Source organism: Heteronotia binoei, chromosome 14 (genome assembly GCF_032191835.1).
Source record: "Heteronotia binoei isolate CCM8104 ecotype False Entrance Well chromosome 14, APGP_CSIRO_Hbin_v1, whole genome shotgun sequence".
In the NCBI taxonomy this organism is placed as follows: domain Eukaryota; kingdom Metazoa; phylum Chordata; class Lepidosauria; order Squamata; family Gekkonidae; genus Heteronotia; species Heteronotia binoei.
In genome coordinates this window covers 15,780,112-15,792,786 of record NC_083236.1, presented here as the reverse complement: position 1 = coordinate 15,792,786, position 12,675 = coordinate 15,780,112, and the positions used below count along the sequence as shown (strand labels likewise).

Here is a 12,675-nt window from a genome sequence, read left to right as displayed (position 1 = left end):
TTGGCTCTTGCAATGAAATTATGCTGGATGTTACAGCCAATTAGTATGTGTATATGCTAACAGGTGCCAACGTGTCATCAAGGCTATATAAAGTACTGCCCATCCTGAAAGGGGGTTGAGCAGCTTAGTATGCAGGCTTTGGCTTAGCTCTGTTCTTCATTTATTGCAATAAACTTTTTTTCTTCCTCCTCCATCAGAGTTTGCTGAGTGTTTCTATTGGCCAAGAACACTTAGAGTACACAACTGTGTAACACCCTGAACCTGAGAGAGAGAAATAAAGGGTGGCAGACCATCTGTGAATGAAGAAGGGGTGTCACAATGGTCTTCTTTGAGAGGGTCTAGGTCTTGAAGGTAGACTGCAACCTGCACAACAAGGGCTGCTGTAGGTAATTGATCCGGACACTGCTTGAATGGCAACGGTGATTGCTCTTATTTTGAATTGGTGACATCTCTTTAGAAGATGACATTTCACACTTCGTTCTGTATTTATATTGGTTTGAAATCCCATCCTGTAACTCAGCCTGCACATCTATAGTACAATAGAAGACTGAGATCCAACTGCTTATAATAAATACCATGCAGCAAATATTCCTGCAGCAAAAAAGTGTGGCTAATAGTCCTGCATTTTAAAACAACTCATATGTTACATCAGGGTTCTCAAGTATATGCGTTGAAGATACACATATTTTGTTTGCACTTTACAAATAACAAATCACTTACTGAGCTCAATTCCATGCTCTTACTACTAATATCATACTTGTAGTCTGCTGTGAATCGAGTGAGAAAGGAGGACTATTAATGAAAATAAATCTTTAAAAAAGATTTCTTGGGGGCATGCAGTAACTACAATTACCATACAAAGCCACCTTTAGTGGGGAAAAGGTGAATCGGGGGCAAAGCACAAAGAAAATCCCAGACTAGGCCAAAAAGGCTTGAAGGCTGGGGTTGAAGATGGGAGTTCCGGAACTAGAGACACTGGATATACATTAGGCTGGAAAAGGATGAACGATGTACAGCATTGTGGCAGGCTTAGGGAAAACACACGCTATTCAGGAGCAGAAGATTTACATGCTGACATTGAGCAACGAAGTCTGAGAGAAAGGGACTGGGAAATTAGATCATGGGAAAGGAGATGCAGGAGGGGACTGGATACTGGAACACAGGGAAGCAGAAGCAGCTATCTAGCCATCATACATGTAACATATATTTTTTAAAAGAGGACATAATTAAATGTAAACAATTCAACAAAAACTATATTTAGCCATTCTGAAACGTCTTTATCATATAAGGAATAAACACCTACTTATTTACCTGTTCTCTTTGTTTTTGACTTTCCACCTGATCAGGTGTCTCTTGAGAGATAGAAGAAATCCTGTGATTCTCAGAAACAGTTGGGTCCCCCATAGAAAAAACAGGAATGAGAGGCCTAAGGAATCTGAAATCGCTGCTTAGAGATCCGCCAGTTAGGCAAACATCATATTGGTAAGTCCGGGAAAGGGATCCACTCTGAGAATCAACACCAGTTTCTGGGATCTCAGGTAAGGCAGGAGGGAACTGAGGAAGGGCAGTGATAAAACTGGACTCCTTCTTGTATATTTTGATGACAACAAACACAATGATGCAGATCAGGAACACAAAGGACACCGCAGCCAGGCAAATCACCAGGTACATAGTCAAGGAGCCATCTTCTTCACTGGCCTCCTGACTGACACTTGCAATATTCAGATAAGGATCTGAAAAGCCATCCACAGGAAGTATATTCAGGGTTGCTGTGCTGCTCTGGGGAGGGTGGCCGTTGTCTCTCACCAGGATAATCAGTCTCTGCTTGTTTGTATCTCGCTCTGTCAGTGGTCTCCTGGTCTTCACTTCCCCATTCTGGGCTCCTATGTTGAAAAGGCCAGGATCTGTGGCCTTCAGCAATTCATAGGACAGCCAGGAGTTCTGACCTGAATCCCCATCCACAGCCACCACCTTGGCAACCAGGTAACCGGCCTCCACTGACTTGGGAACCAGCTCATTGCAGGGGGAGGTGCTGTTCTGAAGCGGGTAGAGGAAGAAGGGAGCATTGTCATTTTCATCCAGGATAACAACTCGAACAACAACTTCTGAGCTCAGTGGAGGAGAACCCCCATCTGAAGCCCTCACTGTCACTTGGAATTCCTTGATCTGCTCATAATCCAGAGATCTCAGAAGATACATATTCCCAGTCTCTGAGTTGATGGAAACATAAGAGGCCACAGGATCACCACTGGCATTTCCAGGCACAACAGAATAGGTCACCTTGGCATTCTGCTCCACATCTAAATCGACAGCATGAACCGAACCCATCAACAGGCCTGGAATATTGTTTTCCCACACCTGCATTTCATACTTGGACTTCTCAAACACTGGAGAGTTGTCATTGACATCAGAGATCTCAACACTAATTATTCTAGTGGAAATGAGTTTGGGAAAGCCCCGATCAGCAGTTGAGATGGTGATGTTGTACTCAGAGACCTTCTCTCTATCCAGTGGGCTCTGGGTCACCAGTTGATAATAGTTATTCACAGTGTTTTTTAACAGAAAGGGCAAGTTCATCTCCACAGAGCAGGATGTTCTTCCATTGTCTCCAGAGTCTCGGTCTGTGACACTGAAGAGCACGACCAGCGTATCTAGGGGAGAGTCTTCTGCTAATGGGCTGGTGACACTTATGACTGATATCTCAGGTGCATTGTCGTTCTCATCCTCAATCTCCACCAAGACCTTGCAGTGGCCTGAAAGTCCCCCTCCATCTGTTGCTTTGATGTTCATATTATAGCTGGCTTCTTCTTCATAGTCAATTGGACCCAAAACTGTGATTTCTCCAGTGTTTTCATTCAAGTGGAACAAGTGGATTATTTTCTCAGACACCCGATAGAATGAATAAGAGATCTGTGCATTTGAACCAAAATCCAAATCTTTGGCTTTCACTTTAGACACCAGGGTACCACGAAGGCAGTTTTCCTTAAGCTTCACTTTATATTCAGATTGTGTAAACTGAGGGAAGTTGTCATTATTGTCCAGAACCTTAATCTTTATTTGAACTTTCCCTGTTCTCTGTGGCACCCCTCCGTCAACAGCTGTGACAATCAGCAAAAACTGAGCCTCCTTCTCCCTGTCTAGCGACGTCTCCAGAACAAGGTCCACATACTTGCTCCCAACCTCATCACTTTGTACATCCAGCCTGAAATGCCCACTGGAACTGAGAGTATAGTTCTGGATACTGTTTTCACCCAAATCTGCATCTTTGGCAGATTCCAGGGGGAATCGAGTGTTTGTGGGAACATTCTCAGGGATTTCTAGATTAAATTCAGTTTTGGAGAATTCAGGAGAATTGTCATTCACATCTTTTATCTCTATCTCCACTTTGTAGATTTTTAAAGGATTTTGAAGCACAATTTCAGACAACAGTAAGCAAGGCTCCATCTTGCCACACAAAGCTTCTCTGTCTATTTTTTCATTTACAAAGAGATTCCCAGAATGGGTATCCAGCTGGAAATGTTGCTTATTGCTTTTGGAAACCAGCTGGGCTCTGCGAGCAGACAGCTCCCCTGGTCCCAGTTTCAAATCCTTCAGCACATTAGCCACCAGAGACCCACTTTTCTTCTCTTCAGGCAAAGAATAGTGAATTGAAACACACACCACTCCAGACAGAAAGAGTAAGAACAAAAGGTACAGACCTTTCTTGATCCTGAAAGTATCATCCATGCTGCCAGATTCTCCGAGGTCAAATATTGATGAGTTTCAAAACATGATGCAGCTAGGTACTCTCCAGAGACAATTGACACTATTAGAAAAAATTAATCTTGATATGCTGTGTTCATTGCTTTCCCTCCTTCAGTCTTCCATTTCATCTCCCCTCTGGCTTCAGTGTCTGTCTATCTGTTCATAGGTTTTTCTTAGGGCTGCTAGAATATATGATTCTTTCTGAAATGCTAGTTACAACTCATTTGTTTGCCAATACTGCCATCTTGTGGTCCAAGCAGAAAAAACCAAAAGGATTGTATGTTGTCTAATAAACCAGTGGTTCTCAATTTTTTGGGGTGGCAGATTCACATTTAAATATAACTGAGCTTTCAGAATCCACTTCCAAATTAACCCAAATAAACTAACCCACACACACAAAATGCAAGAATCTCATATCACTTAACAATGAATATATATGTTTATTGATATATAGCAATATTGAGCAACAAGCTGCGTAAAGATCTCATGAACCATTTGCACACTTTGCAGTTGCAACCCCAAATTTGACACTGACTATTTGCTCAGCAGGAGCTACAGCCTGTCATGCTTTCCAAAGAGCTTGTCATCCAACGTTCACATTTATAAATGTGCACATGCCAAACTCAATTTTTATTTTTCGCAACACTCATAAAATTATTACAAGAACACCTAAAAATGTAATGTGTGCAGTGGCTTTTACTGCCTTGTGTGAAGAAACAAAGTTCTGCAGGAAAATAAAGAACAAGGCAGAATGTGTCATCAATGAATGGGAAGAGAGGTTCACAGGAATAGACAGCTTTAAAAGGGATTAGATAGATTTATGGAAAATAGGTCTAACAGTGGCTATTAAATAGGATCTTAAATAGTGATTAAATAGGATCTTAGCATTCAGGGGCAGTAAACCTCTGGATCCCAGTGCCAGGAGGAATCAATCAATCAATCAAATTTTTATTTATATCCCGCCCTCACCGCCGAAGCAGGCTCAGGGCGGAAACATCAAGGGAGAGCCTCGACCTCCATGCCCTGTCGTTGGCTGTCCAGAGGAACTGGTTAGCCACTGTGTGACACAGGAAGCTGGACTAGATAGACCTCTTGTCTGATCCAGCAGGGCTCTCTGTATGTCCTTATAAGGAAAGAAATTGTCTCTCTATAGCATTTTCTCTTCTATAGGGAAGGGAAATGGCTCAGTGCATCTGCTTGACATGCAGAAGGACCTGAGTTCAATCCCAACACTTACAGTTAAAAGAAAAAGGTAGGAAGGGTCTTTGCCTTTGACCCTGGAGAGCCAATGTCAGTTTGAGTAAACAAGACTGATTGTTAGATCAAGGGTCTGATTCAGTTTAAGGCAGCTTCACGTTTGCTAACTTCTTCTTTCTGACACTGCAATTTTCTGACACTATGGATGAAACTGACCCATTTAATCATGGTAACCCATGTTTGAGAATCATGGAATTAAATAGTAACCCATTCAATATTATGCTTGGATTTACACTAATGCCTCAGGTATATTGTTTCATGCATGGTTCCACTTTAATATGAAGCATGTGGGGTTTTTTGCATATTCAAACAAGAGCAGACAGACTGCAAAAAGATTAATTGGGTGCAAGGAAAAGTACATCTGTCATTTCTAGTGATTCAGTAAAGTTCAAAAATCAAATATTTATCTGATTTCAGGCTAACACGATTCATTCAATAATAATTTTATATTAACTTAATTATCCTCACCTGGCTCATAAGCTGATCTTCGGCTGCATGACTGGACACTTCTTGGGAACCAGGAGAAATCCCTTGAACCCCCTGAGATTGAGCAGGCTCCACAGAAAACACAGGGAAGAGAGGCCGCAGAAACCTGAACTCGCTGTTCAGAGACCCACCAGCTAAGCACACCTCATAGTTGTAAGCCCGGGAAAGGGATCCAGCATCAGCATCTCCATAGTTCTCCGGGAAATTTGGTCCCACTGGGAAATTCAAGGCAGAGGTCTCTATGAACTTCCTCCTTTTATGAATCTTGATGGCAACAAACACCACCACAGAAAGCAGGAAAATGAAGGAGATGACAGCCAAACATATGACCAGATACATAGACAGGGTACGGTCTTCCTGCTCTACCACGTCCTCCTTTGGGATATCAACCATTTTCATGTAAGGGTCAGAAAAGCCATCCACTAGCAGAATGCTTAGTGTTGCAGAGGTAGACTGGGGAGGGCTTCCATTATCTCTGACTCCAATTATGAGTTTCTGTTTGAAGGTGTCTCGTTTGTTAATTGGCCTGATGGTTTTCACTTCTCCATTCTGGGCCCCCACACTGAACAGACCCGGTTCTGTGGCCTTCAGGAGCTCATAAGAAAGCCAAGAGTTCTGACCGGAATCTCTGTCCACTGCCACCACCTTGGTGACCAGGTAGCCAGCTTCCGCCCCCCTGGGAACCAGGTCACTGGATGGAGAAGTTCCATTCTGAAGAGGGTAGAGGATGAACGGGGTGTTATCATTTTCATCCATGATAATAACATGAACCTTGACTTCAGAGCTCAGGGGAGGAGAACCGCTGTCCACAGCCCTCACGGTCACTTGGAAATCTTTCACCTGTTCATAGTCCAGAGATCGGATGGCATAGAGATTCCCAGTTTCAGAATTGATGGAGACATAAGAGGACACAGGATGATCACGGACCTTCCCAGGCAAAAGAGAATAGGTCACTTTGGCATTCCGCTCTGTATCCAGATCATCAGCATGTACCAATCCTATTAAGAGGCCTGGGATATTATTTTCTTGTATTTGCATTTCATATATTGACTTCTCAAATACTGGAGTGTTGTCGTTGACATCTGAGACCTGGACATTAATTATCCTTGTTGAAGTGAGCCTTGGAGAGCCCCGGTCTGTAGCTGTGATGGTGATGTTATACTCTGAGACACTTTCTCGGTCCAGGGGCTGCTGGGTCACCAGCTGGTAATAGTTATTGACAGACACTTTCAAAACAAAGGGCAGGTTCGCAGCAGTGGTGCAGGCAGTTCTGCCATTATCTCCAAAGTCTCGGTCTGTGACACGGAAAAGGGCCACCACTATATCTGGGGGAGAATCTTCTCGCAAGGGACTAGTGATGGATGTTACAGTCACCTCTGGGGCATTGTCATTCCTGTCCTCAACCTCCACTATGACTTTGCAGTAAGCAGAGAGCCCCCCTCCATCAATGGCTTTGATTTTTATCTCGTAACTTCTCTCCTCTTCATAATCAATGGTTCCTGCAACAGTAAGTTCCCCAGTCTGTTTGTTTAACTTGAAGGATCGGAGCACGTTTTCTGGCACCTGGCCGAAGGAATAAGTGATGTCTGCATTAGAACCCACGTCCCTGTCTGCTGCTTCAACTTTAGTTACAAGCGTACCTGGTTGGCTGTTTTCCATTAGCTTCACTTTGTACAGAGATTGATGAAACTGAGGGACATTATCATTGGTGTCCAGAACATCAATTACAATTTTTACTGTGCCTGTTCTCTTTGGGGTCCCTCCGTCAATAGCTGACAGAATCAAAAAAAGCCGTGCATTCTCTTCACGGTCTAATTGCTTCTCCAGTACTAATTCTGCACTTTTGTGGCCATCGCTGTGACTCTGAACATCCAACCTAAAATGATCATTAGGACTAAGTGTATAGTTCTGAACAGCATTTTCTCCTCTGTCTGTATCTTTAGCACTCTCCAATGGGAACTGGGTATTCAGGGGAGTTTGTTCAGGTATTTCAAGAAGGAATTCATTTTTAGAGAATTGGGGGAAATTATCATTCACATCCTCTATTTGGACTTCAATTCTGTGCACTTGCAATGGGTTTTCCAGCACAATCTCTGAAACCAAGACACAAGGATCATTCTGACTACACAGAGCTTCTCGATCTATTCTGTCCTGTAATATCAAATTCCCAGAGTGCGGATCCAGCTGGAAATATTGTTTGTGGCTTTCAGAAACTAGCCGAGCCCTGTGATCAGAGAGTTCCTTTACATCCACTTTTAAATCTTTTAGCACATTTGCCACCAGGGACCCACTTTTCTTTTCCTCGGGCACTGAATAGTGGAAAGTCTCACACACCACAACACCAAGGCAGAAATACAGAGAAAAAGACCAGACTTGCCTGTTATGGTGGCTCTTCTTCATTCTTGCAGGTTTTCCCAAGGCAGTAGTGAAACGCAAAAGGGTTCTTTGAAAAACACCTGGTTCTCTTTCTTTCCTTGGTCTTCTTATTATTGGTGATTGATTCAAAAGCCTTTTCCTCCTAACATTTCTGACTGTTATCTTGCAATGCAGTGCTGCCTGTTTCCTTGCTGCTGTTTTGTCTAGTGGCCGCAGCTTTATAAGGAGCATTTAGTCTTCAACAATATTTGCTTTGTTGGCCAACAGCACCATCTAGTGCTTGAAGAAAAATACAGCAGCCGCATATTTTCCAATTCTCACTGATAGCACAAAACATTCATCTGGAATAAGAAGTTGCAATGGTTTTATTGCATAATGCTTACAATCCATGTCTTAGAAGTTAAAATAGAATTTTACATATAAAATGTCCAGATGCCACATCGTAGTCTATTGCGGATGTAGAGGTATACAGATATAGATGTACACACATACATACACAGTGTCTTAATCCTAAAAATCTAAGTAAATTATTTATACTAGGAAAAGAAACTTCAGACGTGGAATAGGACTGGAAATGGCTATGTTCTCTTTGTAAGATGGTAGTTCAGAGGGAACAGTGCTGGGGACAATTAGGACTGGAATGCGTAATCTTTCTTTTATTTTCTCCATTCAGGTTTTTTTGCTATGTTTTCATCTCATTCATCTACAGTTTTGATATTTACAAATCCATTAATCTAAATTTGATTTGTACCCCTGTACAGCTTAATATCTTTAACAGACTAAATCGGATAACTGAAAATTAACAACCTGCAATAATTTCTGACATTCTTCAGAAACGGTTGTCTACTTTTCAGGGACGTAAAATGCAAAGGAAGAGGAAACAGGAGGGTCAGTCAGAAAATAGGCTTTATCAACAGGAAATGTAACTAACAGGGGTGTTTTTCAACATCAAGAGTTAATGGATACTTCCGCTGAAGAGCAACGTCTCAAAGATGTGCACCGCATTTCCACTTTACCTCCATCACTGCACCGTCTGAATGGCTTTGAGATGGTTTCATTTAAGCTACAGAAGTACAATTAGGGGAGGGACTATGGCTCAGCGGAAGAGCCTCTGCTTTGCATGCAGAAGCTCCCAGGATCTCCAATTAAAAAGACCAGGCAGTAGGTGATGCGTAAGAACCAGGAGGCACTGGAGAACTGCTACCTGTCTGGAGAAACAATACTGAACTTGATAGACTGATGGTCTGATTTAGCATAAGGCCATCTGAAGCAAACTAGGAATAGGTTTTTGTGTACAGAAATGGGCATTCTATTTTTAAGCAATAACTAAGGAGACAGGTGAAGGGAGCTAAGCCGTGTCTCCTCTTGTACCTTACTCCAGCACTTGAAGCATCCTCCTCAAGTCTGGTCACTTTGGTATTAAGGGCCTGGCTGAGAAGGAAAAATTCCAAAGTACACTATGGCAATGTGCAAGAAGGACAGAGGTTAGTTCCCCACAAATGTATACTCCATTTTTCTAGAAAAAGAAGCTCCCCACCACCTCACAAACACACAACCCTTCAGAATTCAGGGGAAACTATCATATGCCTGTCACGCAAGACAGCAATTTAACTGTCTACAAAATAGGAATACTTTCATTTCTTTTTCTGAAATTTGTGAAGGAGGATCCACTGGAAAACAGAATTTCAACCAAATTTGGAAAGACTGGTTAGAGAAAAAATGTTAAAGATATCTGTTTACTTACTTCATCTTTACTTTTCTCCTCAATAGGGCCCCAAAGTTGCTCATGTCGTTCTCCTCTCTTTCCCTCTATTTTATCCTCACAACAAACCTGTGAGATAGGTTAGTCTGGGAATATGACTGTCCTAAAAAGGTAAAGGTAGTCTCCTGTGCAAGCACCAGTCATTTTCGACTCCGGGGTGACATTATTTTCACGTTTTCACGGCAGACTTTTTACAGGGGGTTTGCCGTTGCCTTCCCCAGTCATCTATGCTTTCCCCGCAGCAAGCTGAATACTTATTTTACCGACCTTGGAAGGATGGAAGGTTGAGTCAACCTGAGCCGGCTACCTGAAACTAGCTTCCGCTGGGATCGAACTCAGGTCGTGAGCAGAGGGCTCCAACTGCAGTACTGCAGCTTTACCACTCTGTGCCACGGGGCTCTTAGACTGTCCTAAGGTCACCCAGAAAACTTCCCCAGCAGAATGGGGATTCCAACCTGGGTCTTCCAGATCATAGGTCAACACTAATCACTGCACCATACCACTGTCTCATTTAAACCAATGGAAATGAAAACCAAGTCCAAACTGATGAAATAATAGTAATAAACAAGATTATTGTAGAACAAAAACAACAACATGATCCAAATAAAGTAAATAAAATTGGGCTCAAGTATTGAAAGTATCCTCCAACTGAATGCAAATGCCGTGGTTCCATTTAAAGCAATCTCAATCACTCTTGTGTTGTTAGCATGTCCTGGGCCTCCCTCTGTGTAAGTGAGTATGGCACACCTTTTACCTTTCATGGCAAATGAACTTTTACCTTTCCCTCATGCGGCTTCATTCTAGAACGCTACTGAAGTTAATGAACTGCTCTGGAGAAATGAAAAGGCAGGTTGGGATTGATGGAGCTTGGGAGGTACACATGGATTTCCAATGGTAGATTTTTTGGCAGACAGTGTATGTGTGAATAGCATCTGAGGAGAGCATCAGACAGTGTGAATAGCATTTAAGGAGAAAATAGAGGGTAACACAGCTTTGCATTAGATCTCTTTGTATTATTTCTGACGATGTCTCATATTGGGCAGGGGGGTAGAGGTCGAAATTATCTTGCCCAACTAGAGAAGCCCTAAAATCTTATCTGTTTCTAGCCCTGCCTTATTTCCACTGTCAAGAAAACCAGGGCTGCTTCAGATATTGGAAACCCTTGGACAAAAGGCGTCACCTGGCTCTTTCTCATCCACTTCATTGCAGGTGGCCTTTTGCCTCTGCCACGCAGGTGCTCTGCCAAAAGATATCTCCTCCTGACCACCCTTGTTGCCGCAGCCAGTCACATGCATTCTTAGAGAGCCAGTGGATGTACAAATGGTGCAAAACAGCTGCAGCAGAGGGCTTCAGGGAGTGGCTGGCCATTCCAGGCTGCCGAAAGTCCTGCAGTCATAGACCATGGATACCTGCAGGGAATATCCCAGCAAGATGCATTAATGGTGGCTCAGTGGGAGGGCAACTGGCTTACAGTGCAATCCTAAACAGAGTTATACTTCTAAGTCCATGGAAGTAAATGAATTTAGAAAGGTGTAACTTCTTTTAGGATTGCATTGTTAACCAAAACTTGATACATAGCTATCCTTGTTTACAAAAAAGCATTGGTAGAGATTGAGGAACGGGAGGAATCATGTGTACATTTGACTTACAAGGCAAGCACACGATGTTGCTGTATTCTGGAAACCATCATCCCTACCACTGCCTCGGAAAACTGGCAACAAGCCCTGACATGAAAGTCTGTTAAGGGCCCAGTTTTATTGCTCCTTTCTGCTCATTTGTTGAACTTCCCTCCAGTCCCCCTAATGTTTTACTGTTCTTCCTTAAACTGATGACTTTTTAAAATCACAGAGCCACAAGAACATCTCTGCAATTAGCTTGTATTTTCTATTAAAACCTCAAAATCAGTTCCATATAAAAAAAAACTCAGGTGATTTGTCCTGCAATTGAAATTCCATATAGAAATTCCTTCAGATTATGAGGCTTGGGAATTCCATATTTGACAAATGGTTGAGCTACTGTCGTTTTAAAAACAGAGGCAGAAGAGTGTTTTTGTGAGAATAAACGCCAACACTATTGTATATATAAACTTATCCAGGTCCTGAATTTTCTGTTTTTCCCACCCAAAGAGAAAACATACATAAATACAAATTTTACTGCATCCCTTGTCTTCAAACCATGCTTGTTAGCATCACTCATCTCTTACCCTTTTCGCTCTATGTATACATCTTTGCAACTCAATATCTGCTTCCCATAACAGCACACACACACACTTTAGGAATCTTGCACACTTCCAAACTAACTCACATCATATAACTCTCAACCTTTTCCAAATAAAAACCTATGGCAGAATCTTTGTCACCACTTCTAAGAAAAAAATTCCACCCTGCCTGCCTTCATCCATACCTATTTCCCAGTGCCATCTATGCCTCTATCTCTTTCCCAACTTTTCCCCAAGAACTGTCCCCAAGTGCTTGGATATCTCAAAAAAATGAACGTCCCAGTAGCCAAATAAGAGCTTGACAAACCCAGCCACAGTTCATCATGGCACCTAGACATTTCATTGTGCCTCTAGTATTTTCAGCAGTTATTTTATTGTTGCATCTCTCAGCAAATCTCAGTGGAAGTACAAATGGCTAGATCCTGTAGGATACTGCAGTCATTCAGAAATACATTTTAGTAAACTAATGGAATAAAGAAAGGAACACAACGACTACCAAATTCCTTCAGAGCAGTTATCTAGCCTAGCTTACCTAGAGCCAAAAGTAAAACCTGGACTGGAACTGCTCTAGACTCTGGTACCCTGGAACAAATATAAAACATGTAATGGGCTTCTGAATATTATGTCCATCCAGTTTTTCTGCTTGTGAAAAGAGAATGAAGGGATCACCTTTGACCACCAAAAACGTAAGTTGGCTGGATCTATCACAAACTTACCATTTTGCATCAGAAAGTTTGACTGAATGATATAAAATAAATATGTATGAAGTCTTTGCCACTCTTGTTTATATACAAACTTACCTTTACACCAGTCAATGGTGATTGATGAATCT

General features: G+C 42.2%; 2 protein-coding genes across 11 annotated transcripts in view; both read right to left on the bottom strand.

Annotated features, from left to right (window-relative positions):
* The window catches only part of LOC132582157 (protocadherin beta-16-like), a 214,724-nt gene that overhangs the window by 130,801 nt on the left and 71,248 nt on the right, over positions 1–12,675 (bottom strand). Inside the window, exon 1 of one of the 10 annotated variants that reach the window (XM_060253635.1) lies at positions 5,470–8,047. The exons of the other annotated variants lie outside the window; for them this stretch is intronic. Coding sequence (XP_060109618.1) covers positions 5,470–7,887 — 2,418 coding nt within the window. The 5' untranslated portion in view covers positions 7,888–8,047. Of the gene's footprint in view, positions 1–5,469; positions 8,048–12,675 lie in introns of those variants that run through there. 10 annotated transcript variants of the gene reach the window in all.
* Positions 1,300–3,764, bottom strand: LOC132582776 (protocadherin beta-16-like). Its single transcript, XM_060254493.1, has one exon. It carries the CDS (start codon positions 3,724–3,726, stop codon positions 1,300–1,302), a length of 2,427 nt encoding a protein of 808 aa, XP_060110476.1. The 5' UTR covers positions 3,727–3,764.